General features: G+C 41.6%; 2 protein-coding genes and 1 long non-coding RNA gene across 5 annotated transcripts in view; 2 read left to right on the top strand and 1 right to left on the bottom strand.

Annotated features, from left to right (window-relative positions):
• ctdp1 (CTD (carboxy-terminal domain, RNA polymerase II, polypeptide A) phosphatase, subunit 1) overlaps positions 1-12,775 on the bottom strand; it is a 65,192-nt gene extending 52,417 nt beyond the window's left edge. Inside the window, exons 1-8 of one of the 2 annotated variants that reach the window (XM_079367537.1) lie at positions 12,251-12,775; positions 10,626-10,709; positions 9,089-9,182; positions 7,796-7,924; positions 7,162-7,312; positions 6,295-6,385; positions 4,654-4,820; positions 1-924 (exon numbers count right to left, since the gene is read on the bottom strand). The exon at positions 1-924 is cut by the window's left edge and continues 126 nt beyond it. In XM_079367537.1, the coding sequence (XP_079223663.1) occupies positions 1-924; positions 4,654-4,820; positions 6,295-6,385; positions 7,162-7,312; positions 7,796-7,924; positions 9,089-9,182; positions 10,626-10,709; positions 12,251-12,537 (1,927 nt within the window). In that variant the 5' untranslated portion in view covers positions 12,538-12,775. The remainder of the gene's footprint in view (positions 925-4,653; positions 4,821-6,294; positions 6,386-7,161; positions 7,313-7,795; positions 7,925-9,088; positions 9,183-10,625; positions 10,710-12,250) is intronic. The other variant, XM_079367538.1, reaches the window with a different exon arrangement.
• Positions 9,168-10,671, top strand: LOC306839061. The gene is made up of 2 exons (XR_013781150.1): positions 9,168-9,256; positions 10,393-10,671. It is a non-coding gene; the product is annotated as an uncharacterized lncRNA (long non-coding RNA).
• A 1,909-nt stretch (positions 12,776-14,684) lies between the features above and the next one.
• Positions 14,685-27,413, top strand: adck5 (aarF domain containing kinase 5). Of its 2 annotated transcripts, XM_079368695.1 has the most exons (15): positions 14,685-14,837; positions 16,578-16,669; positions 16,756-16,905; positions 18,066-18,141; positions 20,749-20,949; positions 21,040-21,180; positions 22,473-22,586; positions 23,123-23,254; positions 23,347-23,430; positions 23,518-23,599; positions 24,221-24,299; positions 24,383-24,474; positions 24,762-25,014; positions 25,559-25,675; positions 26,592-27,413. In XM_079368695.1, exons 1-15 carry the CDS (start codon positions 14,814-14,816, stop codon positions 26,692-26,694), a joined length of 1,740 nt encoding a protein of 579 aa, XP_079224821.1. In that variant the 5' UTR covers positions 14,685-14,813; the 3' UTR covers positions 26,695-27,413. The 2 variants fall into 2 exon arrangements, with proteins under 2 accessions (XP_079224821.1, XP_079224822.1); XM_079368696.1 differs by lacking the exons at positions 14,685-14,837; positions 16,578-16,669 and having other exon boundaries at positions 16,870-16,905; positions 20,754-20,949.
• Positions 27,414-27,445: the final 32 nt, after the last annotated feature.

The following is a 27,445-nucleotide window of genomic DNA, read 5'->3' as shown; positions in this document are numbered from 1 at the left end:
TGGTCGGGTACAAGCCGCTGAACACTATCATCGTGCCTTCCAGTGTCTTGCTTTTCAGCTCTGGGACGATCCTGCGGATATCTGGCGTTTCGGATGCCTCCTTCTTCAGGTAGGCCTGGTATCGTGCGTAGTACTCAGCGTGGATCCTTTGCAGCACTTCCTCCAGATAGATCAGGTGATCGTCCTGGTCGATGTCAATTTCTTCCTCCTCCTCTTCATCCTCCATGCTCTGGTCAAGCAGCTCCTCTCCCATGGTGACGCCAGATTGTTCGCTATTCTGGGATTCCGTTTCAGGTTCTCCCCGATCAGGGCAGCCATTGCCCAGCTCAGGATCCGGAAGAAGAACTCCCGACGGTTCTGTCGTGTCACAAGTCATTTCTCCCTCACAGCGACCTTTACTTTGCCCCTCCCCTTCCCTTGCCACATCCACATCCCCGGGCTCTTGTTTTACTCCTTCTTGTCGAGATTTTGTCGACTTGATATCACTATCACTCTCGGATGACGGAGGCTTGTCAGAAATCGAGTCATTGTCACTGTCACTGGAAAGGTCAAAGTCCAAGTTGTTGGACTCATGGCTGGGTACAGATGAGTTTGTACTGTCCTGTGCCTCTCGTGTCAACAGTGTCCTGTTGCTATCTACATCCTTCACGTTTGTTCTGTCGTCCACCTGAGAGTCCCTCGACCCCGGCCCGGGCTCTGCCTCAGTTTCGGACCCTTTACCTGATTCATCCTCCACGACACCTGCAGCATGTGTCCGTTCATTTGTGGATACTCCCTGAGAAGACGACGACGACGTTGTGGACTCTTCCTTTTCAGAAACGCTTTGGTCTTTCGCCCTTTTCCTGGGGCCGTTACTCAGCTCATCAGCAGCGAGTGTTCCTACTGGCTCTGCGCTCTCCGCCGATCGACTTGATGGGCCTCCTGCTGGAACAAGACAAAGGTGATCGCAAAGTATTCAAGGACATATGCACCTGAATCAATGGGTGAGGTAACTGTAAGAAGGGCTACAGATGAATGGATCCTGGCGTCAGTCTCGCCAATCAACATCCTTACATCAGCAAAGTACCAAAGAGTTCAATTAAATCAGTTATTGAATAAATGATATGTAAAGTGTCCATCAGTACGAACTGATCCCAATCATACGCTGCCATCAGAGCAAGTTAGGGGGAAGTGCCCAGCCTGCAGGAACTGGGGATCGAACCCAATCAATAATGTATCTATCTATCCATCCATCCATCCAAGTTACTGGATGGGTGTGAATGGGTAGGCGCTTTGAGTAGTCATAAGACTAGAAAAGCGCTATACAAGCTCAAGTCCATTTACCATTTAAATATACCGAGTGTGCTCTGAATTTAACAGCACACAGACTCCCGAACAGTAACAGCTGAGGCCTTTTTCACCATGTCCTATAAATAATGGAGGGCCTGTGGCCTTGTGATAATGAACCAAACCAGCCATAAACTACCTAAACCTTTACGGTAGGACACTCTGCCTAGGAGATAACACAGAAGTGAAGACGAGATGAGCTGCTTTGGCTGCAACCTTTTTAGTGTGAAAGCTTCCCCTCAAGGACTTTAGATTCTTCTGGGGATGCCGAGTCACTCCATCCGCAAGTGACTGCATGGGTGTAAAACAAACGTGATCACACCGTAAATGATAACTTATGAGCTATAATGACTCTGTTCACTTCTTCCTAGAAGTGCACTGTACTATTCAAATTCAAAGTACTGCATGAAGAGGAAGCTGAATAATGCGAGAAGGCAGGCCAGCAGACGCAGTAACTTTCCCAAAGTGTTTGATGCATTCACATGAATAAAAAGACGTTTTCAAGACTTTTGTTTGTCGTATTTCAGTATCTAGAAGTCTGACAATATTTTCCGTGTGATTCACATTCAGTGCTCACATGAAAAATGTGCTGCCTTTGTTGTTTGTGGACACATTCAGTATCTAGTCAGCACACTTACTTAATGCCACAAGAGGTTTAATAGTTAGAAGTTCACAACATGTCGAATAGAAGTGGGACAGATCTTAATATGAGTACTGGGTCAGATCATTACGTAGCTGATCCATGTCACGGTCACTTCAAACACTCTGACTTCGAAGGCTTTCAGACTGAACTGGGAGACTTGTCCGTAAATGGTGTCCATCAAGAGGTTCAGATGAAATGGATCAGCTCCTTCTGTTCCAAAGGACCAATCTTACACTTCAGTTTAAAAGGATCACTTTGTGAAAAGCTCTCAGTTGTTGCTGCTTGCTGTTTGCATGTGAAGCCAGCACAACGTTTAAACTCTTTTCTTTGAAATCGTTTTCATTTGTATGAATTTCAAAAGATTTCCATCCTTTTCAGAATCTCTACATACTGTACGTGTCTGAATAGGAATTTAAAACAAAGTGATTTTTCTTAAAATAAGTCACTCATGAAGTTTCAAAGGAGGTCAGTTTATGTCGATCTCCGTCACGTTGTGATGATAAATGATGCTTCACCTCCTGAGTTAGAGAGCATCACATTTGTTCCTTCTGTGCTTGCAGTCTCGATTAAAAATGAACCTCCTTTATACATCTCTAAAAAAATGTTTTTTAAATTCATCAACAAACCACGTCGATTCACTTCAAAGAGTTTGAACATGCCTCGAAAAACAGCATGCTTTAACTTCTGCTTCATACGAGAATGTGTCTGTGTTTTTATGTGACAGAAATCAGCTCGAGGCAAACTGTAGCTTTTGTTTTATCCACATAAGAAAAAAGAAAAAAAACTCTCCTTTGTATCAACAAGAAGGCCCACTGCTGAGCCTGGCAGCTGCTCTAACATGGGATCAGTACAATCAGGACTTATCTCTAATTGATGTGAAAGCCTGAGTGTGGGTGTTGGTGCAAATGGGGGGGGGGGGTATTCCTGCTAAAGCACCCCAGGGAGACACATTAGCGGGCTCCAAGCAGCTGTTTTTGTGCGATGACGATAATGCTGGGGATAAATGTGTGTTTTGAGTGCATCCTTCTCTACAAGTTAAAGTATCGTCATCCTTAAAGAGGACTTATCCATCCTCACTGACGGGGACAATGGACTTCATTGAACAACTCTTTTGTTCTTCAAAGTCATTCATGGCGTTTTGAAGGAGAGTCGGCCTTCGCCACATTTCTCTGTCAAACTTGATATCTCAGCTAAGAACAAAATCTAAAACCCCCCGAGAGCATTGAAGTGTTCGGATCCCGGGGAACACACATACAGCATAATTATGTGCATTCACTCGTTACTTATTCAAAAGGTAAACTTTTTTTATTTTTTTATTTTTAATAATTTGTTTTAAAACCTGCTTTAAATGTGCTCAACTTTGTTTATCAATCTTTAAATGTTTGAGCTGTACTGTAAAAGTTAAAGTGTGAATAAAGCACTTGAAGAAGTAAATATCACGTATGGTGTTTAAATCCGCCTGTTTGGGTTTGACTTCAAGCAGCAACAAATCCACTTTAAAATTACTTCCTTATTTTTAACATGGCACCAGTTATTATTATAATTTGTGCATCCCTGACATCTCTTGACTTGTGTTTTTTTTTAATCCAGCGTGTGACACATGCATACAGCTCTGCAGTCTCATGTCCTTTTCAGGGTTTTCCTCTGCTCGTGATTCTGACGTTGGTATTTCTTGGTGCCTTTAAAAGCAAATTAAGGAAAAAAAACAGAAAAGCTCAAGAAGGAATTGTTTGATGGGTCCCAAATAAAGTCTGTAGACACATTTCTGTCATCATGTGAACACTGCTGGCGTCACATGAAAACGTCTCCATGGCTGAAAAAAAGATGACCCAAGAAACATGAAGTAGGAGTCTGTTTCTATAAATTTTAACAGCTTAATCGCTGAGCGAGGCTCACACACCTTCAAGTGAGTAAGAAAGTCAACAATTCAACAAGGTGATATTGAGTTGAATAAGTAACACTAGTTAGGTGCAATTTCTATGACACCTAGGTTACACGTATATGATTAAAAAAAAATAATTATTTGACCTCAATGATCAAAAACATAACTGAGCTTTTCCATCGCTTAAAAATACATTTTAAGGGGTCGGCAGTGCGCGCGATCCAATGTATTGAGGCTCAGTCCTCGCACGTCCGGCCTGTGGCTCATTTCCCGCATGTCTCTCCCCACTCTCACTCCCTGATTTCCGACTCTGTCCACTTTCCTCCCTCTATAATAAAGGACAAAAATAAATGAAATTTTTTTTTTTTAAATATCTGATATAATTGTATCTGCACTCCAAACCTTTGTGTTCTCACACAGCAATAAACAAAGACACAGAGCAACCCTGATCTTTTTTTTTTTCCCCTTAACAATCAGCGCTGAATAAATCCTCCTATTCCAGGCTCAGTGAGATGCAGTCTGACTTAAGTGAACTCTGTGCCTTGATTTCAATGGAAGTAACGGACTGTGTAACATTCAGTATTAGCACTGTGAACTCGGGAGGCCAGCCGAGGATCCGTGACTCCACTGGCCTGACTTGCTTGTTAACTGCAGCAAAAAAAAAAAAAAAACTGCCTCTCAGGGATTTTTGTGCACAGAGCTGGAAATTAATGAGCGCACAGTGTATTCTTGGTCATCCACTTGTTCTTCGGTGTCGGCTCAACTTGGAGCAGTGCTATCAAAGAAGTGTGGAGCGCTGTACCTTTCTTTGCCGCCTGAGCTTCCCGGGATCCAGGGGGAGCGTTGATGTCCCCGGTGCCCTGGAAGTAAATGTATTTCTTCACAGTGATGAGGTTTGGTGCAAACTTCCACACGTCCTCGCGGTCGTCGATTATGCAGACCATCGAGTCTCCGCAGGGGAAAAGATTCCTGCCAGGAGGATATGTGCACAAGACGCTCGTAAAAAAACCACACAGGTATTTGACTGATGCACAAAATTTTTCCTCACCAATGCAGCTGAAGCCAATATTTGTTTCCCATCTGACTGTGGTGAAGAATAGATGCTACTGCTTACCATCATAAGTGTCATACTGTAAGAGCTCTACTGTTTCTCCTCTCACTGAGGCTGGCTTTACACCACAACCATCAGAACACAAACCGTTCACATTCTGTCATATACCACCACCAAGAGCGCGCGCATGCTTTGAAAGTCCCTTAACTCAGCTGACTCCTGGATAGATATCGGAGCAGCTGGAACAACTTGAACGTCTGACCGATGGGAATGATCGAACGCGTTTGTTGTTGTTTGCTTGTACTGCACACAGCCGTACGCGCCGAGACCCAGTGTGAGCAGCTCAGAGCCCACTTTGGCCTTTTTTTTTTAACCTTTTAGACGGGAACGCGATGGTGGAGCGGTTTTTTTTTTTTTTAAGATTTCCACTCTGGTTCGGGTTCATTTTGTTTTGAAGCCCCAAAAACTCTGTCTAAACAAAAGGCATGTGATGAAATATTTTGTCCGTTTGACCCGGGAGCATTGTCTTGTAAAGCCAGCCTGACGATGTAGAAGTGTGGCCACCGCACAACACAAGGACTTAAAAGAAAAAAAAAAAAAAAAGGTCCCATCATTTCCTTGTAAAAAAGCAGAAGGAGAAATCATTGGGAGAGAAAAGGGGGTGTGGCTTTAACTACATCAGTTCAGTAAGTGTAACGTTAACTTCTTCCATTTTCATTTTTTACATTTCCCCCTTTTCACAAGCAGGAGGGCAAGTTTAACGTCCAACGCACTGGGCAGGAGTGTATGCTAGGCCACCGCTAATTGTTGAAATAATGACCAAAAGTTGCAGAATTGAGGAGCGTGTAATTATGTAAATGCCTGATAAGAGAGGAAGTTTCTAAAGGAAGGAGAGCTGCAGAAATGAATTGCTGCTTGATACACTAGAAGTAACAAAGAAACACAAGACAACCACAGATAAGACGGCGTGCCAAGCCGCTCCAGGTGAATATTCTTTAATCCCTCCCTGCTGTGCTGTGACCGCCAAACACTAAATCAAACCATTAACCACTTACTTAGTTGGATTTACTCCAGGTATAAACAGTACTTTGCTGAGCTTAAGATAAAGTATTTGTTTTGGTTCAAATATTAAGTCTACAGTTTGATGCACCCAGGATTGGAACAGACGCTCAGCTGTCCGTCAGTCCGCAACAGGAAGTGACTGACGTAACTAGTGTAACATACTAAAAACGATATTTGTGTGCGTTTCATCAGTGTAAAAGGTGTCAGTCCAGAGCAGAAAAACAGGAAGCTGTCTCTTTTAAACATCATCCATAGAGAGGAGTGGTGCATCACAGACCTAACTGCACACGATTCATGTAGCTGTCATCTTTCAAAGAAGCCGTTTCCCACCTTAGATTTCCCGTCTTGGAGAAAGGATCAATGCATTCGTCTCTGGAGAGGATGCGATGAGAGAAAAGCTTCTTTTCAGGGTCGAGAAAACCTAACAAAAGGAAAAGAGAAACTACAATTCAGATGGGTTTTTTTTTTAGCAATCCAGCTTGAGCTGAAATCTTAAACCCTGGAATATCAAATACTTTTTTTTTTGTATTAACTCAGAATCAGAAAACTATCTGAGGGTTTTTTCCAGGCCAAAGAAAATGGACTTTTGATGAAACCTTAGGCAGGCCAATCATCTTACAACCAGCTGTTCTTACATTAGCGGGAGCAAAAACGTACAGACCTCCACGCAGCAAGGGCAGTCGTCAAATCTGATTCAAAAATGCATTAAACATTCATCTTATGGAGGCAGAACAGCGCTGCCTCGATTATATACAGTAGGGTGACAGATTGCAGCATATATTATACAACAAGATCAAATATAAATGCATCAAAACACTTCCTACACTACCTTGAATCATAAACTGAAACTGACTCCAATCAGTTAGCAGACACATGATGCTAAAACGAGGCTGGTAAAGGGAGGACTGGGTACCTTCCAAAATGTTTCATGCAAAATGGTTTCACATGTATTCTACAATTAAACACCCCCACTGCTTTCAAACGTGACCCCTACACAGCCAACAAACATTAGCAGACACTTCCCTCTTGTGGACAAATCTAGGCATTACAAGAAGGGTGTCAAGAGATTTCCTGTCAAACTTATTTTGAAGTTTTCTTTTGAATTTGGAAAATCCATATACCTACATGGATTCATCTAAATAGTGCTGAATGTGTGGGGAAAACGTACAGTGACGTGTAAAACATCAAGTCAATTACCGGCAATGGTGTGTGCGTAAAGTCGACTCCCGAATGTGAAGACGTGTAGCTCGTAGAGCTTGGCGATTTTCTCTAAGAATTCCTTGCAGTGTGGGCGTAGTCGCGTGTGGAGCATTGGCTCTCCTCGCCCCAGCTGAAAGTGGAAAATGCCCTGCGGGGAAACAAGCAGAGTGTTTAATATGACACCATAAATTCTACAAATGGACGGGACAATCTACACAAGGCATTTTCAAATGTCATCCCGTCAGTGACCGTGAAGCATTAGCAAATTTCACAATAAACAGAAGGCAGTGGAGGGGGGAAAAAAAAGAAAAAGAGCAGGGACAAAGTGAGGGGTGAAAAACAGATGAGAGCGTTTAACATGTTCTGATAGTGCTCCAAAACGCTCTCAGACGAGAGGGATGCATTCAACAAGTCTGTTAAGCCTGGGAAATGAATGTTCTATTTATTTATTTAAAAGAGAGACTCCGCGAGGCGCCTTCGAGGTCCTTTTCAGAGAGGTCGGTTCATTACCATGAATCAATGTGTCAACACGTTTTTCTTCAAGGCCTCAAAAATCAGATTCATTCATCTCAGGACATTTACATGTGACTTTATGTAACGGTTTGAAATAGTGATCATGTGGAAGAATGACCTTGTTGGACATGCGTTGGCAGTGATGTTCAGTGGTGTGGATAAGCGTCTGGTCGAGATCCACCATCAGGACCAGCTTCTTGTTCCGATGGAGTCTCTGCTGGTCTTCTCTGCCCAGCTGTTCGGCTTGCTGTTGGGAGTGATGAGAGGAGCAGAAGAAAACCTCAAAAGCTCAGTTTCATGACATTTATTTCTCACAGTTTTAAGTTTCCTTTCTCTCTATAAACAACCTGTTGTTTGTGTTTGTATGACACACTATTTAAGGCAAATCAAGGAGGAGGGAGATTTTGTACTTTTTAGATAGATAGATAGATAGATAGATAGATAGATAGATAGATAGATAGATAGATAGATAGATAGATAGATAGATAGATAGATAGATAGATAGATAGATAGATAGATAGATAGATAGATAGATAGATAGATAGATAGATAGATAGATAGATAGATAGATACTTTATTGATCCCGAGGGAAATTCAAGGATTGAGCAGTTTAAAAACCGTTTCAAAGTGTTTGATTGAATCCAAACCTTCAGATTTATAGTTCGAGGTTCGATAGAGCTTATTAACCTGTTTTTCATACAAAGACAGCAGGAACTCCGGAACGCTACTGTTTTGGAAAAGATATGCAGAGTGGATATTTTTCTTGGGACTTTTGTTTTTTTTTCCTGACTCTGTTCACCATCCCATCTCTAAATAATGGCATAAAAAGCCACAAAATAAAAGAGAGAGGGAGAGAGAGAGAGAGAGAGAGAGAGAGAGAGAGAGAGAGAGAGAGAGAGAGAGAGAGAAGTCTGCTGATTAAACATCCCTCCTACGAGTACAACGATTGTGTTGCTACGTCTCATTTGAAAATTGAAGCATCTTACGCGGTTGGTATTTATCATTTTGTCCAGCTACGATGATCATTGTAATGTGTGTCAAATAACGGCAGATTATCCTGATTTCATACCAGAATATCAAGTGCAACATTTCAAAAAAAATAAAATAAAACTCTACTTGAACATCTCTAGCACACTGCTGGTGAATGTCAAAAACAAAACATTTAGCTAAAAAAGGCTAAAGAGACAAGGTGGAACAGGCTGACCACAGTGTGCGATACATGAATGTGTGTGTGTGTGTGTCTATAGAAATGGATTTAAGATGTGTAGATCATGGTGTTGCTGGTTGAGCAGTGTGAGGACATCAGGTGATGATCTCTGAGGCTTCACATGTCCAAACACACATCTACACTGTGTGAAGTCTATCTGGCCTCCTAGCCCAGTCTACCAGGAATCTCCATCATATGACTCACCTCTGAGCTGACCATCAGCTCAGGGACACTGTGCACCATGGAGACCGTTGCTGTGGAGATGGGAGTTTGCTGTTTTCCATTCGTGCTCTGCAGCCTGAGAGGGAGAGAAAATGAAGAGAGTCAAAGATTTTATCGTATGTGGGTCTATTCCATCCTCTTCCATGCAGTGTGAGTAGACGAGGTTACTGGTTTATCTGAAAAGAAAGGAGTTGCCCTGTGATTGAAAATGAACCTTTTGTTTGTATAAAAAATTTTTTTAAAAAAATCCATTGAGTTAGACCAAGCAGCATTCAAACCACTTTGATGAAGAACAGGTTATTAAAACAAGATGAAACTTGTTTTTAATGAAACAAAGTTCATATCTCTACCACTCTAACGTGTAATACATTGTTGTACATGTTAGTCTTTTGAATATCTGTTTAAAATAGTTTATCTGCTTCTTAATTTATGTTTTAAATACATCATGTATGACTCTTAAATGTAACTTTTATAAGGAGTGGAAAGACAGAAAACACATGGAGAGAGATTGTGTTTGGAACCAGAAGTCCTCCACCTCGGGATGCACTAGACAGGACGTCCTGCTCCAGCTCCCGGCAGCTGTATCAAAAGTGTTCTCAAAAGCAGGGCATACAGAAGGAAAATCTATAGTCCTAGATGGTAACCATGACGAAGGATTTTCAAATACCTGAAATATTAAAAGATTCTCAAAAAAAAACGTGGATGGGATCTTGTTATCGACTTTGGAAATGATGAGGTATTGGATAGAATTTCTAGGAAGTGTTTTTGTCTTAGCGGGCTCAATGCACCAAATTATGGTTTTCAAAATAAAGGTTTTGGATACGATTTTTTTTTTTTTTTTTTTACAGATGGTAATAACTTTAAACCTTTTTTTGGTTTCTGAATAGAATTGTCAAAAAGAGTTCATGTGCGGAGAAAAGTCAAAGAAGCCTTTATGATGGCCTCATTCATTGACCGTGTTTTGGTCATCAAGTAAAGCGATTGTTTGACCTGTATTAAAGGTATACCATGTGGAAACAAACATCATGGATGCAAACAGTGAGGGGGTTGATGTCACTCACAGAGTTCCTTTAATAACAACTTCACTGTAGCCTCACAATATTACCATTAATCAATGTCTCTTCTCTACAACCTAAGTATTAGGAAAGTTGACCCAAAGTGTGGGATTCTTGTTCTGACCTCTGGTGCCCCCTGGTGGTATTAAATGAAACACAATCAACCATAAATGCTTGGTCTGGATAAAGTAGGTTTGTAAGTAATGCTGCCCGACTGCGTCTTCTCCACAGCCACTGCTGTCTTCATACATGCACGGCCTGCTATGACCTCCACCTCAGCGGCCAGGAAGTGTGGACAACAGGAAGGTGAGGAAAACAAAGAAGAAATCCTTCCTGCATATTGACAGTGGACTGTGAGGGCTGGAGTGGGCCGACGCATCATTAAAAGAACAGATGAAGGAGGCAGGAAAACATACACATGTCCTTCCCAGTATGAAAAAGGGACTGCATGTCTTTGTCCTTACTGAGTCAAGTCCTGTCCACATTCAGCACATAAACCCTTCATCACCACTGGATGGCTGCATTCTTCTATTCGGGCGATTACACCCCTGAAAAAAGAAAAGACAATGTTAGTGTAAAGACTTTATTTATCTGAATGAGGCAGGCACACTCACTATATCAATGTGTTTATTACTAAAGAGTGTTGAACATCATAACGGGATGCTTAAATGGAAAATGATGGGTAATAACCGGGGCTGTCAGCATTAACCATTTCATCACAGTTAATTATGTCTTATTGATGCATTATTACATTTTCATCACATGTTAGTTTGTCCCTTTAGGTGTAGTGGGGATAAGGCTCCGCACTGTCTCGCTGTCGTCCCAGTGATAGAAAAGAAAGACATTGCTGCATCTCTGAAAGGCTCATTTCACTAAAAGAACTGTCAGACAGCTCAATATACAAGCGTATAATCCACCTTATGACATCCAAAATGTCACTTTTCATGAAGCTTCAGTTACTTTTCTCCGTGGTGACGTGTCTGTAATGTCTTAAATTTAGATCTACCTAAAGGTCCTTAATCACTTTATTTCAAAATAAATGCAGCGTCAAAGTTAGTTATTTTCAACTTAAGACAGTACAGGCCTACAATGTTTTTACATGTGAAATGGAATTACAAACATGCAATAAAAATGTGATTAATCACAATTGACTATAAGAATATAGAGATTAATCCTGATAAACGCGTGGTCTTGTTTAGTAAGGACCTAAAGAACAAGTAGTAAATCCAATCAACATGTTTGCATTCACTGTAATGTCGTAACCTTAATTTGTAAAAGGCACAATGTGAGCAGAAGTCACGAGTACAAATAGTTAAGTTTTAAACTTTGCAAATGGCTAACATTTTGCTGCTTTTATTGATTTCTTTTACTGATTTTGCAGTGCAAAATCATTAAAAAGCAGTACATTTTGAAGTTATTCATATATCACATTTGAGTGCATAGAGGAAATGTGGATTTCAAACGCGCTACTATACAGTATACTGGTGCGACAGTGAGACCACCTGTTCTGGGCAGGGAGAACAACAGGTTCACATTTAATTGTGAAGGGTCCGACAGGAAACACAGCACATTTCAAACAGCTTGCACATCGTGCACGCGAGCGTAAGAGCCACCAAAGACAGAACACAAGGCAACCCTTTACAGTGTGTTCGCCTTCAAAATAAAAGCACTCCAGTTATTAGCTTGTAACCACGATGTTGAGATAATTGTTTAAAATAGTCCGATATTAGCGTCAATCTGCTTTAATGTGGTTTACGTTAGCTCACTAATTCATTTCGACAACACGAGGCCATGAAACAGCGTATCTAAAAGATGCCACTTTTATTTTTAATATTTTGGCCCAAAGTGTTCTTGTTTGTTTTTTACTAACTTGATTAGTGGTATGAGCTCGAGATGTGAGCGCTGCTTTGAGCACGGCTAGCAAACAAGCTAACGTTAACCTACCTGAATACATAGCAATGTTAGCTTGTTAGCTAGCTAAGATTGCAGTGAGGGATAAGTCAGTAACATGCAAAGCTATGCAAAGCACACAGCTGATGCGTTTCCTGTAGTTTAACTAACTAACTGTATATATAGCAGAGTGACTCACCCGGGGTGTATGACTTGGCCAAGTTGACAGCACAGCTCCTTAATGACTCCTGCTCGGTCTGATTTCACCTTCTTCTCTGGCAGTCTTGGTGCCTCTGCCCCCCTCTCATGAGGTATTGGGGCACACAGTGCAAGAACAGAGTCCACGTTAACCAGAGCCCCGGGTTTTACTTTCCACTCCAGAAGCCGGAGAGGGAGAGCACCAGTCGGCCAGCGGATATCTGCCACCTGCACCACGGGGCCCTCCGCTGCTGCACCACCGCCACAATCTGCAGGAGGATCCTCCATCTGTCCTGCACGACCAAAAAAACCCTCTTGTTTTTTTTTTAGCAATGGTCCGCTTATAACCTTTGCACTAAATCTCGCAATGTCCTGTGTATCATTAAAACGAGTAAACCACGAGCTGAAAGGGAAATTCAAACAAATGTGCTGTCAATTTGATCACAGAAGCTCCAGCAGCCAGCCTGGTTCGCTCTTCCCGCCCGTAAACAGGAAAGCGCAATACTGCAGCGACACGACGAGTCACTACAGCATCCGGTAGACAGATGAAAACAACTCCCGATGTTTCAAAATAAAACGCCGACTGAAATACTACAATCATACGGTTCAGTAGTACAACTGCTCTTTTTGGCAAACCTAATCCAGTCATACACTTTATTATTTTCTAGCATGTGTTGTTGTAAACATGCCCAATATATTTGACTTTTTTGGCATAAAGAAAGTGTGTGGCGTGTATGTGACCACGCTTAAAACCTTTCGTTTGAAGGTCATTCCGCGTTTCTGGTTTCGTTTCCTCTGAATCCGGTTAACTTGACAAATTTAGCAAATTGTCAACACTGAGCCATGCACTTATGACAAGTCATATCTTTTTACTTTTTGATTGGGTTTCTTATCATCAAAGAACACCAACTAAGTCAAAGGCTGACTAATAGCAAATCCATTCAAGCTACCATTGGCCATTCATGTGTTTTTATGATTTTTTTGTCTGCTAGAACTTTCCATAAAGCTTGAGATAGGAACCTTATTGGCCCCTAGGAGACCAACGTGATGTAATATGATGTAAGGCAGAAATAATACTGCACTCATCTCTCATGTGACACAATACGGTGGCTTGATTGCAATATGATGCATCATTTACTGCCAGCTGGAAATATTACACTGTGAACTTATGCCGTTCATACTATTATGGAAACTGTGTTTGTTTAGATTAAGTTTATCTTTACATTTTCTTACTTGCGATATTATTTACAATATGGTAATTGTAACTGCACCATATTATTACTTTTACTATATTGTGTCTTTGTAAAGCACTTTGTGGCTAATGACAGTAAAAAGTACATCAATAAACTTTACATACTACTTCAGAGTGTGGAAAAATAGAAAAAGCGTAGAAAAAAAGCACAAGTTGAACCATTCACTGCGATGTTTTTTCAGCAAATGTCACTATTTTCACTCGTCCCCACCACAGATGAGTCCAATGCGGGCGGTGTTGTCTGTGAACTTGAGAAGCTTGAGCAGTTAGTGTACCGAGAGAAGAGCAGAGGAGAAAGAACACAGTCTTGAGGGGAGCTAGTGCTGATGGTTCTACTGTCAGAACAAAATAAAACTCTCACTAGATGTCAAATGAAATGTATAATACATTAATGGTGGATTGAAAACGGTCTTTAAAGAGGTTGGTTAATCCATGACTGAAGAAATCATGGACATGAACACACAAACAAAGAGAGAATTAAAATAATATTTGGATTTGGTAAGGGTTAGTTGTTGTTATTCTGTGTTAGTTGTGTTCAAAATAAATAACTGTTCTGCTTGTGTTTTTTTGTGTTAAATATTACGTTGTTAATATAGACTATCAATAATAATTACACACGACACAATTAAATATTGAATTTGTCTGTCTTTATGTTTGACATAACAGTTAGTACTGTACAATATGTTGTTTAGAATTTGCTAAACCAGCAGCATAGGGTGACCAGACAAACCAGCACCACCAAAAACACAACATACTGTATGCTGGTCAAACTAGAATATCAGCATGCTGGTTTTTGTAGCAGCAAACTTCACAATGTTCGTATTTGCATTTCAACAGGCAATCCGCTCTTGAACATTCAAATAACATCACAACATGGAACACTAGGTCAATCAATGCCCTTGTCTCCAATGGCTCGGTAGGAGTTAATATATTCATAGATAGATAGATAGATACTTTATTGATCCCGAGGGAAATTCATTCATTAATTCATTATTAATAATAATAATAATAATAATAATAATAATAATAATAATAATTCAAATATACACTTTCAATTCGAAAACTTGTTGATTGTGTAAAATTATACACTTCATATATCACCAGATCCATACTGTCGAATAGACTAAAATCATACGCTTTACACTGAAGTAGAAGTAAGCGAAACCGGAAGTCAGTGGACCTGTAACCTCTTGTTCCGGTTTGTCCACACACTCCGTTTCTGAAAAGAGGTGGTCCTTTAGTCGATCACGTTAAGGAAGACGCTGGTATTTACACATCCCTGTGAGCAGAGCTGTTATCCACCGGCGACACAATGCAAGGAGAGACCAGCGGAGTGGTAAATAAAGGAAATCTCTGAACATGTTCTCTTTTGTGTTTGGAGATCTGAGTTGTTGTGATTGTTAAAGTTAGCCGGTTTGACCAACAGCTAGCCAGGTTAGCTGTAACTACCTTTCATGTTAGCAGCGAAGATCAGTGGAGGAAGAGAAGTGTTCAGATCTTAAAGCTGTATTTGTGTTTGTGTAATTACACATTTGATACGTTCGTGTTGTAATTCGATGTTTAAACCGACAGATGAAAGCAGAAACCTATGAGTGAATATCTTACTATCAAAACACCAGAGCTGATGATCCCTCCTCAGTTACAGTTATGTATTTAGGTTCTTCTGAGAAGCATTTGTCAGGCTTGTCTCTGTGGGTGTGAGTGGCAGAGATTGTGCTAAGGTCCCTGACATTACTGCTATCTGTACATCCATTTGTCAGCCCTTCAGGCATGTGTGTCCCTCAGCTGCAGACAGGCAACAAAAACAAATAAGAACCCTTGCCTACCATGTTGACCTTGATCTAGAATCCCCCCTAACCTTCTTCTTCCTTCTCGACAAGCACACACAAACAGAAATACACAAGTGCACGTCTCTAGTCCTGTCCTGAGACTCAAGCTTGAAGTAAATAATGAAAATAATCATCCAGTGGTGACGGAATAAAAAGACATCGCATCCTGGAAAAATGATCAGACTGTTGGCACAGAGGAGGTTTACATGAAGCCACTTTACACTTTGTTCGTGAGATTGTGTGACCAAAAAAACCGACACATTTATTTATTGTTAAAAAAACACACACGTTGAGTTCAATATCACTGCTGCTCAGAGGTTTGTCTCGTCTTCACTTAAACCCAAGACAACCTAGAAGCATTTAAAAAGTCAGCTGTAGACAATCCTTCATGTAATCAATGACCCTTCCTCGTGACGACTTTTTTGTGCATGTTTTCCTGTTTGTACTTTTTGCATTTGTGAAGCACCTTGTTTTAAAAGTGCTATATAAATACAGACTTACCTACAATTTTAAATCCCCCGTTGTGAAAAAAGAAGGGCTGGAGAATGAAGCATGATGTTATTATCACGATATGAGCGTTCACTATAAACCCCGAACAATGCATGTGTACATTTTATTGTTGTTTAGAGGCCTTTGTGTGACGGCCCTGCACGACCAACATGTGAATTTTAATGCAACGGAGAAAGTTGACTTATTTTCCAGGGAGGTGGCCCCATGATGCAGTGGTGTTGTCACTTTAACACTGCGGTGAGATTGTTGTGCTCACGACAGCTCTGAACTGTGTTGAAGCGACCTGTGATGTTGTTCATCAGTCACAGAAAACTCTGCATTATTTGACAGGAAATGTTCCCAATGTAAGATTTAAATCTGAAGCGAAAATTGAGTTAAATTAAATCCTTACTGATTTATCTGGGATTTTTTTTTCTTTCTTTCCCCGGAGAGTAGCTGTCCTAAAACACTCTTATAGTTAAATCATTGAACAAAATGCACGAACAATCTCCTCAGAAGAATTTATTCTTTACATCTCGCTCAAAGATTTTAACATATCAATACCGCTTTAAAAAAACAGAAGAAGAAAAAAACATACTTATCTTCCCCGGGTAAAAATAATATCTGAGACCCAAAGAGAAAGTCCAGAATAAACTCGCCGCCCTTAAAGGTGGGATTACGTAACTTTAGTTAGCAGCAGAAAGGTTTGTGTTGCAAACACAGGCTTCTTCTCATTCTATGCTTTTGACTCTCTTCAGATCAGGTTGTGTCTGCGTCACATGGCTCTGCTCCGAAGATGTCCACATCCCGGCTCTTCCCTCCAAACGACACGACCCTTCAGCTCACTCAGGTACAACATAACCAGCCAGGCCACACTCACAGATGGACGTGTTTCTGTCTGAAGACTGAATGGCACTTTCTCTTCTTGCTTCCAAGGGAAGGAAAGCGCAGAGGGATGTTGTGGAAGACGCTGGTTAGCGTCTGTGTCGGTGTGCCCGTGGCGGCCGGTGTCCATTATGCTGCGTCGGATCAAAGAGCCAGAAGGAAGACGAGGATTGTGGTTGAAGGATTTGGCCGCTTCTTCAGGTTTGTCTTTTTCAGGAGACGTTCCTCATGAACTCAAGTGCTGCGCTCATAGAATTGCTTTTAAGTAAAGAGGAATCAAGTGAGCAGGTTTGAATCCTTTTCGTCTTCAGGAACTCGGCACCTTTTGAGGGACGGCAGTATGTGACATTTATCCTCATAAGCTAACATTAGCCACCTTGAGCTAATCGTCCAACAAGGTCGCTTCCCCCAAAACCTTCAAAAGAAAGTGTAGATTGCTACACACAAGAGAAGTGCACACATTAAATAATGTACCTACATTGAGTGGAAACTGTTTTCAAACTCGGTCATTTGATGGTGGTAAAAAAAAGAAAGTTTCCATTTTCCTAAACTTTGACACATTTTAAAGCTCAGCCAAGTCAGTCCACAGAGGGACACTTTATTTATTTTTTTTAGATTCATACCTTGAGTTGAACCTTGGTGATTTGATTGAACATTTTCATCCCCTGACTTCAAGGTCAACAACATCACTTTCTTTAATAATGATAATAACAACGATTGAGTCATTTCCTCGTGCACCTCCTGCTAACACCTCGAAGGACATGAGCTCCATCTGTCAGTAACTACACATGAACACGCCTGTGATTACGCAGGAGGAAAGCTACAGGCGCAGACTGGGTTCAGCCTTTACAAAGACGCACCAGATCCTGGTGTTCTCTGCTGATCAGGAGATCATTATTTGGGATTCATTCGGTGACTTGAAATGACCCGAGGGAAGTTTTTGTCCCCTGGGAGGAAATGAGCGCTCGTATTGATCATTGAACAAGTCACTTCCAAAGCTCTTAAAGCAGGGGTCTCCAACCTTACTTCATCTGAGAGCTACTTCACATCACATCGCTTGCATTTATTCACACAGCACACATCAGCTGAATGAAGCTTCTGCTTGTACACCTGTGAAATTGCTATAAGCCAATGCTTATCAATTATCTAAAATTCACATCAAGGTCCAAGAAAACATTTCTCCTGTACACTTTTATGGACCAAATATATGACTAGTGGGAAGAGGTGCATTTACTGTTGTCAGATTTATTTTCTTTTTTTTTTTTTCTTTTACACCTACTATTACTCAGCCTATCTGCGAGCTATCGGTAGCTCCCGAGCCACATGTTGGTTAAAGTAAGCTCTCATCTGTGCGTCCTTAGATCTCTCTCTGTGGGAATCTTCATCTCTGTGGATTACTGGTGGACCACCAACGTGGCTCTTCAAGGTCTAGATGAGGTAAGTTCCATCATGTAATTCAAAGAAGTTGTTTAATCAGTATGGCAGTATGCCTAACACAGCATTATGTCTTACTTATAGTTGCTGCTTAGTGACTGTAAAGAAAGAATATTGGAGAAATATTGAATCCAAAGGATAGAATATAAGGGCGCGTTCACACTAGCCAATCCTTACCATCTGTACCGTCCGTGCCCGAGCACCTTTGACCGAAAAGGTCCAGTTTGTTTTTGACGAGTGCGAGTGCTCTGGACTTTGCTCAAGCAGTCTTCCTTGGCCCCGGCACAGTTGGAAGGGGTGGGCTTCGGCAACGTTGCAGTTGCTCCTGCACGAGCACAAACTCAGGTACGCGTCATAGACATGACGTAACATAGCTGAAAATAAGCGCCTTGAAAAATCCAGGAAAATTAGAGGTGTGTACAAAAGGAAAAGGACTCGTAATCAGCAAAAATAAATCAGTGAAGTTGCTGTCACTTTGCTGCGGTGCTCTCCATTGGGCTGCCTGAACAACGTGTTGTAGTGCAACGTCATGACATTATTACAGGAGGGAGCAATTTTATTTATTTATATATCTTTAAATTTGGGGGGGGGGGGGGGGAGAGAGAGAAGCGGAGCGGTGCCGGGGAACATGAAACGTCATCAGGATGCGACCACAACAACCCTGGCGCGGAATGAAAATACACAACAGTAAGATTTAGTTAACGCTCGCCGTTCTGTTTCTTTTGCTTATGCCATTATGCCATTGTTAATATATATTAACTAAAACTTACTGTTGTGTATTTTCATTCCGCGCCCATAGACGCACCAGGGTTGTTGTGGTCGCATCTTGATGACGTTTCATGTTCCCCGGCACCGCTTCTCTCTCTCTCTCACCCCCCCCAATTTAAAAATATATAAATAAATAAAATAATAATAAATAAAATAATTATGTCTGAGGCCGTTTAGTCTGAGGTCTGACACCCAACGGAGGTTTTCCTGAGAACTGATGCTTTTTCGTCTGAGGTCTGACACCTTCGTCTGAGACCTGAGGAAGTCCTAAAATGTATGCCGTAAGTTTATTGCCGTTGTTTTCTCTGAATGGATGGTTGCAACATGATGAGGGAGAAAAGCTTTGGGTGCACTCTCTGAGAGCGATCGGCAGCTGCAAGGATGAGGACAACTCCGTGTTTCTGTCTGACACATTTACAAGCCTCAGGAAGTTAACTTAACTTCATCTGTAAAGGAACCAAAGTACAATATTAAACATAAATGTTGCCCTTTGATGTATTGCACCACAGTTAGCTCAGAGCTAGTTTACATCTGCAGTCCCTTGATTACAATTAAAAATATCACGTAGTAATACAAAATATAAAATATGTCTGTAAACAAACATAGCAGATTATCTACACACACCCCTACACACCCACTTAGCACACACACATAGAGGGCCTTTTTCAAACCAACCCCTACACACTCCCCCTCCATGACGGAGTGCACTCCGTCAGAAGTCACACTCGCAGCTGAATGAAGTCCTCTCCATCCAGGTGTAGGGTAGAAATACAGCAGCAGGCACTGGGACAAACTTCACTCTCTCAGGTGGAAACAGGAAGTGTGTGTTACCATGGTTACTCAGCGGCATCCTGGGGGAACGGCTTATTATTAATGTACTTAATACATTCTGTAAAAGTCTTTATGTAGATTATTTTTCTCTAATAAAATTTATATTTGCGTAGACTTATAGAAAAACGATCAGATGGAGCCCACATTCCTTATTGTAATTTATAATGTAATATTTAGTTAATTTATTATAATATCAAAGAACAGGTTGGCTTAAATGAAAGCAGACAAGGAGACTATAAATGAACATCACAGCTGCAAGACGTTTATTTTTTTGTTGTAGCCAAAATTAAGTTTTACAAAGAAATCAAAAGTAGAACAATGATAAATAAATAACAGTGAGAAGTTGTCTGCAACATAATTAAATATTCTTTAGTTTTTGCAACAGTCCCTTTAAATATGAAACACAATGAAATAAACAGGTGAACAGAAGGAAGAAAAGAGGAGGAGGCTTTTATTTGATACTTTAAAACAATAAACAGGTGAAGTTGTTAACGTGTGTATGATGATATTAAATGTCCATCTGAGTTGGAGCAGTGTTTTGGTTTGTACAAACACGAACACACGGAACTTACCTTTGTACAGGTCACTCCTTCCGTGACTATCGGACGCAATAGGCGTCACACGTGATCATCGAGTGGGCATCGGTGCAGACTCGCTGGCGGAGGGTTTTATGGCCCACTACCACTCCCCGCTAAGTGGTTTGAGACGGACTTAATATGGCGGACCCTCCGCGTGGACGCGCAAACGGAGGGGTAGTGGGTAGGGCTCGGGTGTAGTGGACGGTTTGAAAAAGACCCAGACACACGCACATACAGGAAAGGAAGGATGTTCTGGTTGTCCGTGTCAATTATTTATAGCAACGGAGCAACCTGTTAACATGCAGCGTGGTCACATGTTTAATCAACAAATGTTTCAACAGCCTGCACCATGAGCTGTGTTTGGGCAATCATTGTTGTTCCTGCTGCTAAGGCAATACTGTGCCTTATCAATACTGTGTTCCTCCTCTGCTAGAACAGCCTGTCCTACCATACTGAGATGTCAGCATGCCACCAGAGGGCAGCAGAATGCATGGTGGAAGGAGCCGTGAAGAACGGAGGCATATACATCAAACTTGGCCAAGGTCTGTGTTCCTTCAACCACCTCTTACCCCCCGAATACATCCGCACCTTGCAAGTACTTGAAGACAAAGCCTTGAACAGGAAGTACAAAGAGGTGAGCACTGCGACACAAGCGAGCCACATCTTTCAGTGAGCGAGGACGGCTTCAAAAAAAGAAAAGTAGGATTGTTTGACTCTGTGACAGGTGGACGCTCTCTTCAAAGAAGATTTCGACAAAACCCCGGAGCAGCTTTTTAAAACATTTGACTACGAACCCATCGCGGCAGCCAGCCTGGCCCAGGTTCACAAGGCAGAACTGTTCGACGGGACTCCTGTTGCTGTGAAGGTAAGTACAGTCAGGCTACTGAGAGCTGAAGTTAACATTATCATCTCCTTTGGCCGAACTGTCAAGCACAGGACTTCCACAAAGTGTATGATTACATCAGATGTATATCACACAGACCTGATTTTTTTTTTTAGAAATGACACATTTCAAATTCCTTGAATAAAGCCTGGCTCACACTGTACGACGTCTTCCCCCATCGTGGTAAAGTCAGGGTGGAACTTCATCTCACGCTGTACGACTGAATCGCTTACGACACACGACTAGACTTCATGATTTCTGTGCTCGCACTGTACGACACGATTGTCAGCCTCGACTTGAGAGCTCACTCTGTACGAGTGAATCGGAGCGGAGCCTTGACAATTTGATAAAGTTTCATTTAAAAACTCCAACGGACTCCAGGGGACGGCGGCTGGTGAAAGAGAAGGCACTCAGCATCTGTGCCGTCCTGTGAACCGAAACCTAAAAAAAAAAAAGCCGGCGTATATGGACTCACGTGGGCGGACGCGTTTATGATCTAATTATCAAACATGTTTGATATAAATCGGGACGTCCCAGATGATCAGCTTGCAGATCCTGGACGTTTAGAACTTTATCCCACTAACACGACAAGATAATCAGGCCAGATAATCGGTTCCGGGCAGCCTTGAGTCGGGAGCGACCCTGCGATTGTCGCAGAGGAGGAATCAGACCTCAAAATAACAGTGTGAGCCAGGCTGAAGTGTTCCTATTCTTCACTGTTATGCCGGTAATTAGATTCTAATCTACATGTGAAATAAATCCAGCCATGTTTTGAGGCATCGTTCGTGAAGCCCCACCAATAATGTCAGTCACTGAATAGGCTAATATCGGCCGTCCGTGTTGGCTAATTTTAACACACATATAACAGATATAATAACTAGATTTCTTTTCTCCAGTCCAACAGCTTTTCAGTTGAGTTTCGTTGTCAGCAGTTCTCTCTGTTTTTGGAGAGGTGCTAGGTGTATATGTTGTGAGCTAAAAAAAAAAGAAGAAATTTCTAGACTGTAGTTTTTAACGGAATATAAGCAAAACTGTAAGCATGAGAAGTCGGTCAGTCGTTTGGACTCTGCACTGTCTGACCTCGGGCTGATTACAATCCTCAGTGTCAGTGTGTCCCACGATTTCTTCATTGAATGATTGCAAAAGAGACACCCCCACTTTAACAGACAGTGAAGTCCATTATGAGAGGGGAAAGTCCACATGGTTCAGCTTAACCCTTCATCCCTGTATATATTATATATATTATATTATTATATTTTTTTTTTGCCCTATAGGTGCAGTACATTGATCTCAGGGATCGCTTTGATGGTGACATCAGAACATTGGAAATTCTGCTGGATATTGTAAAGTTCATGCACCCCAGCTTTGGATTCCGATGGGTTCTCAAGGTCAGAAAACACAGTAGTCACATTCCTTGATTGACTTGTTGTGAAGGTCTTTTTGAAGTTATTCTGTCGTTTTTAAGTCACCTCGTGCGTGTTGGTTTTTCTCGGAGAAGGAAGAGAAAGACACTCAGGGTCAAATTGAACAAACCAGAAGCTTTAATGAAGCAAGGAAATACAATGCACATACCAGGGGGTTATTCTCAGCTGAGAGGTCCACCTCGCTGACATACAGATCCGCCGAAAACCAGAGAATGGACCACGAATGTTAGAAGTCACAAGATTATATAGTAATCAGTTAGGTACCTCCTCTGCTGTGTCAGCAGAAGTTTTAGCAGAAATGGCGTGATGTTCAGTTTCTGGTAAAGAAGGGTCCTTGAAGCGTTGCAATATGAGGACATTCAGTACACAGTCAGTTGAGTGGTACAGAGTTTAGAACATTAGAAGCGGAGGTACATTTGCCTAAGTGAATAGTTTTAGCAGTAATTTGGTTAATGGTTATGTAAGGTCGACGGTTATCCAACATTGATTTCTAATTGCAGGATCTAAAAGGCACACTGGCACAAGAGCTGGACTTTGAAAATGAGGCCAGGAATTCCGAGAGGTGTGCAGAGGAGCTGAGACACTTCAGTTTTGTTGTTGTACCCAAAGTTTACTGGGAGCAGACGAGTAAGGTGAGTTTATATCAGAGGTACAAAACACCAAGACTCCTCCCATATCATCAGCGAAACCTTTCTCACATACACGTTTTACCTCCAACTCATAGAGAGTCCTGACAGCAGAGTTTTGCCAGGGCTGCAAAATCAACAACGTGGAAGAAATTAAAAGACAAGGATTGAGTTTGAAAGATGTGAGTGAAAGCACGCTGAAATATGTAGAGCAGAGTTTAACCACATCATCATTCTGTTTGAAATATTCCAATCTTTTTGTTCTTCAGACTGCAGATAAACTGATCCGAACATTTGCAGAGCAAATATTCTACACCGGTTTCATCCATGCTGACCCTCACCCTGGGAACGGTTGGTACATTCATTTCAGTGCTGACGGTTCGAGTTGTTAAGTGGTGCATTTTACATGTTAATGTAAAGCTGGCAAATGTTTCCAGCTACACCTCATCAGTGATAGCAGGGTGATGTTAGCATTTACCTTGAACAGGGTTCCCACTCAAAATGAAAAAAAATTGGTAAATGGAATTTTTTGAGTCTACATGACTTTTACTCTGCAGGTCACACCTCCACCACGTTCACACAGTGATGGCAGAGGTTGCTATGTAAAGTGTAACTAATCCATTCATACACATTCACACGCCACCGATGAAGCAGCTGAAGGGGTCAAGTGTCGAAGATGCAGGAGCTGGGGATCAAACCCCTGACCTTCTGATAGAGAGACAAAGTCTTTGCCACTGAGCCACAGCCAAACCAAAACAGGTCCACATACATGAATTCATTTTTACAAATAATACATTTCACAATGTGTGGAAACAAACCCAACACATTCCAGTTTGATGTACCTCTCAGAAAGGTAAAGCAGACCTCCATGACTGCATACACCCTTGACTTTGTGGACACAATCACTGAAAGCTGCACAGTTGATGATCAAAGATGGACTCCTGTAACCCTCATCCACTTCTTCCTGTGCAGTTCTAGTGAGACCCGGTCCTGATAAGAAGGCCGAGTTGGTGCTCCTGGACCACGGCTTGTACGAGTTCCTCAGTCAACGGTAAGATTTGAGGACGGAGTCTGTTTATCAAAAACGCCATGGCAACGCTCTGTTATCTCCTGTAACTGTAACCTTTCCCTCAGTGACAGAGTAGCCCTCTGCAAACTGTGGAGGTCCATAGTCCTGAGAGACGAGGCAGCAATGCAGAAGTACTCCAATGCACTTGGGGTCAAAGGTACATGTTTTTCAACTTCCTTATTATTATTTTTATTATTATTTTTTTTTTCTACATTGCACCGTGGGGAGGGGGGAAACGTGATTTCACTGTATGTCTGACATATTTTGAAATTGATAAAGTAAACCTTGAACCTGTTTCAATAAACGCCGTACACCCCCTCCCCCCACCTTTTGTTTGGATGCTGATCCCTTCATTTATTCAAAACTAGGTATGTTTTCTTTTACCTCCATCCGGCTGTTGCACACTGAAACAGTAACCGCCTCTTCTTCTCTAATGCACTGCAGAATACTTCCTCTTCTGCGAGATGCTGTTGCAGCGGCCCATCAACATGCGCGAGCTGGGTCTGTCCAACATCCTTAGTCGAGAGGAGACCACCTACATGCGCGATATGGCCACTCAGCGCTTCGAAAGCATCATGCAAGTGCTCAAGTCGATGCCTCGGCCCATGCTGCTCGTCTTCAGGAACATTAACACGGTCCGAAGCATCAACATCACTCTCGGAGCGCCAGTGGACCGCTACTTTGTCATGGCCAAGAGGTACGTTTCCAAATTCAGTCAGTGAAGAACTGGACTTCATGAATTGGCTTTTAAATCTTTAAAACTTCCTTCAATAATCCATAGTTGTCATTGTGATTAACATTTCTGAAGCTGTGACAAATGTGAAGAAGAAAAAATGTGATGATTGTCTTTATGTGTTATTCATATTTTGTATGTCCATTAATGTAAGGCCCTGTGTCCACCAACCTTTTTTTGTCCGAGGCAGGACTAAATAAACGTGCTGCATGTTCCTCCTCTCTCTGAGAAGCACAGTTTCTTATTTTCACATTATGCATTACTGAACATTTCCAGAGAATTTCAAGGTGATTGCCACCTTTAAATTTTCCAGGATTTTTCAATAGAATCTTAAGATGTCAACAGCAGAGGCCTTAGCCCTGACAAATAGTAAAAGAACAAAGGGAAATTGAAACCCCCATGCCCACTAATAAAGTACTGTTATCAGTGGACACTAAAAGTCACTAAATCTTACAGGTTTGAAATAAATGATGCACCACTTTCTTTCTTTTTTTCCCTTTTCTTTTAGTGCTGTGCGAGGTTGGGGGAAGATTCAGGCCGAGAGGAACAGGATGCTAACTGGACTCTGGATCTTCAGCTGGGTCAGGTTAACATGGGAGAGTCTCAAGTTTGAACTGGCCTTAAGGTAAAGACTCATTTACTTTGTGCACATCATTTATTTTCAGTCACTTCTTTCTTGTATTAAAGGGATACTTCACCCATTAACATGAAGCTGTGTATCATTAGAAACATGGTAGTAGTGTTGAATGGTCGTGAATCCAGCCCTCATTTTGCCCTGAGACGAGAAAATGTTTAGTATCCCTTTAAAAAGTGTGACTGGAGATGAATAGACTGGAATCACCACTGGTGCCTCTTTATGACCTACTCGTGTTTATAGTGACTGATGCATTTGACGGTTATAAGAAAACAGGATGATACATTTACAGGACAAGACCAGCCAGAGATAAGAGTTATTACTTGGTCCACAATGGATGACGACACAAGTTTTTATCTACATACTCTGCTGGAATCTCTTTTTTTAACTTTAAAGGGAGACGCATAAATCCAGTGTACACTGTCAACAATGAGGGAGAAATGCGAGAGCTGCTAACTGTGATGTTGTCAGAGCCGCCATGTTTACGTTGACGGCACGGCCGGCTCCTCCTCTTGCATAGAAAAGCTGTTTCAGTCAAGGACTAGAGAAAAAAAGATCAGTCATTCCATATACACTTACATACAATGTGAAGGTACTAGTCAACATTGTGCTAACCTTAGCCTGCTAGCATAACAAGCATTTGTAGCTGGAGCAGAGGACAGTTTGAGTTGAGATGTGTCGCTGGAGGAGAGCGGAGGCTCCAGTGTGACAGCTAAACAAGTTTGTTATGATTTGATGCTCAAGGGCGACCTCTACTGGATCGAACAGTTTAAGAAAAATATATTCATTAAACTTTTACATTTTAAGGGAACTTCTGTTCCATTATTTTCTTTAGTATTGGTCAATATTATTTTAAAGCATTAAAACACCACAACTAAACTCTGACTCTGTTAACTCTGCTTCACAGATGGGAAATGGCCGCCATGAGTCTAACCCGTCGGTTCCTGGGCATGCTGTCATACTTCGGTCTTGCATCTGTGGACGCAGAAATGTACGAGTACCTGAGGTAGTTTCACGGCGCTCAGCACGGGGAAGCGCGAACAAGGAGCTATTCCAAACACATCAATGCAATGCAACAGCTTTTCACTTCAGTAGCAGCTCGAGTGCTCGACACCAAATCATCCCGGACTCCGGTGGCAGACATGAAGACTCCATCATGAGTGAGAAGGTTTTAACCTGCAGCACTTGAAAAGCACCAAACCCACTTCAGAGTACTCTCTGAACATCATGCTGTCAGTTTTTATTTACATTTATTGTATATATTTTAGACATTTTAATTGTTTAACGTTTTAAACTGTTATCAAAGTAGAAAAAAATGTTCTCATATCCGACTGATTTTAAGCTGCAGTTGGTTTTTAAGGATTAATGGAGGACACTTTTTAGCAGACGCTCATGCTGTGTCAGTATCACTTTCATGAATGAGTCACTGTAATGACTTAAGCCAAATGATTGCACCTTTACAAAGCTGCGTACCCGCTCGAGCAGGAGTTCAAAGTAACTGTTACCTGGGGTTGCCTTTGAGATTACAGCAGCTTTAATGACAGCAATGACTAAATGTTGAATAATCTGTGATACAAAGATCAATGTGTTTGAAAGGATCACCTCTGAACAGTTCACCTGGGATCGAAGCAGTGCCGTGTTGTCCCAGGAGTACGCTCAGACTCAACCACCAAATACTTTTTCTGTAATGTCACTATGGTAATAAAAGACTTTAAATCTTTTTGTAAAATCAGCATTCCTGTGTTTATCTCTTAAAGCACA

Source organism: Symphodus melops, assembly GCF_947650265.1.
Source record: "Symphodus melops genome assembly, chromosome: 18".
NCBI lineage: Eukaryota > Metazoa > Chordata > Actinopteri > Labriformes > Labridae > Symphodus > Symphodus melops.
The sequence above is the reverse complement of the archived record's forward strand: the minus strand, read 5'-3'. Positions and strand labels throughout refer to the sequence as shown.

What these genes read in the sequence shown, in the direction of transcription:
- adck5 (XM_079368695.1), top strand. Translation starts at nt 14,814, where the DNA reads ATGCAAGGAGAGACCAGCGGAGTG. An exon ending in TACGAGTTCCTCAGTCAACG is followed by an intron (nt 24,300 to 24,382) that starts GTAAGATTTGAG and finishes CCTTTCCCTCAG; the next exon opens with TGACAGAGTAGCCCTCTGCA. An exon ending in TACTTTGTCATGGCCAAGAG is followed by an intron (nt 25,015 to 25,558) that starts GTACGTTTCCAA and finishes CTTTTCTTTTAG; the next exon opens with TGCTGTGCGAGGTTGGGGGA.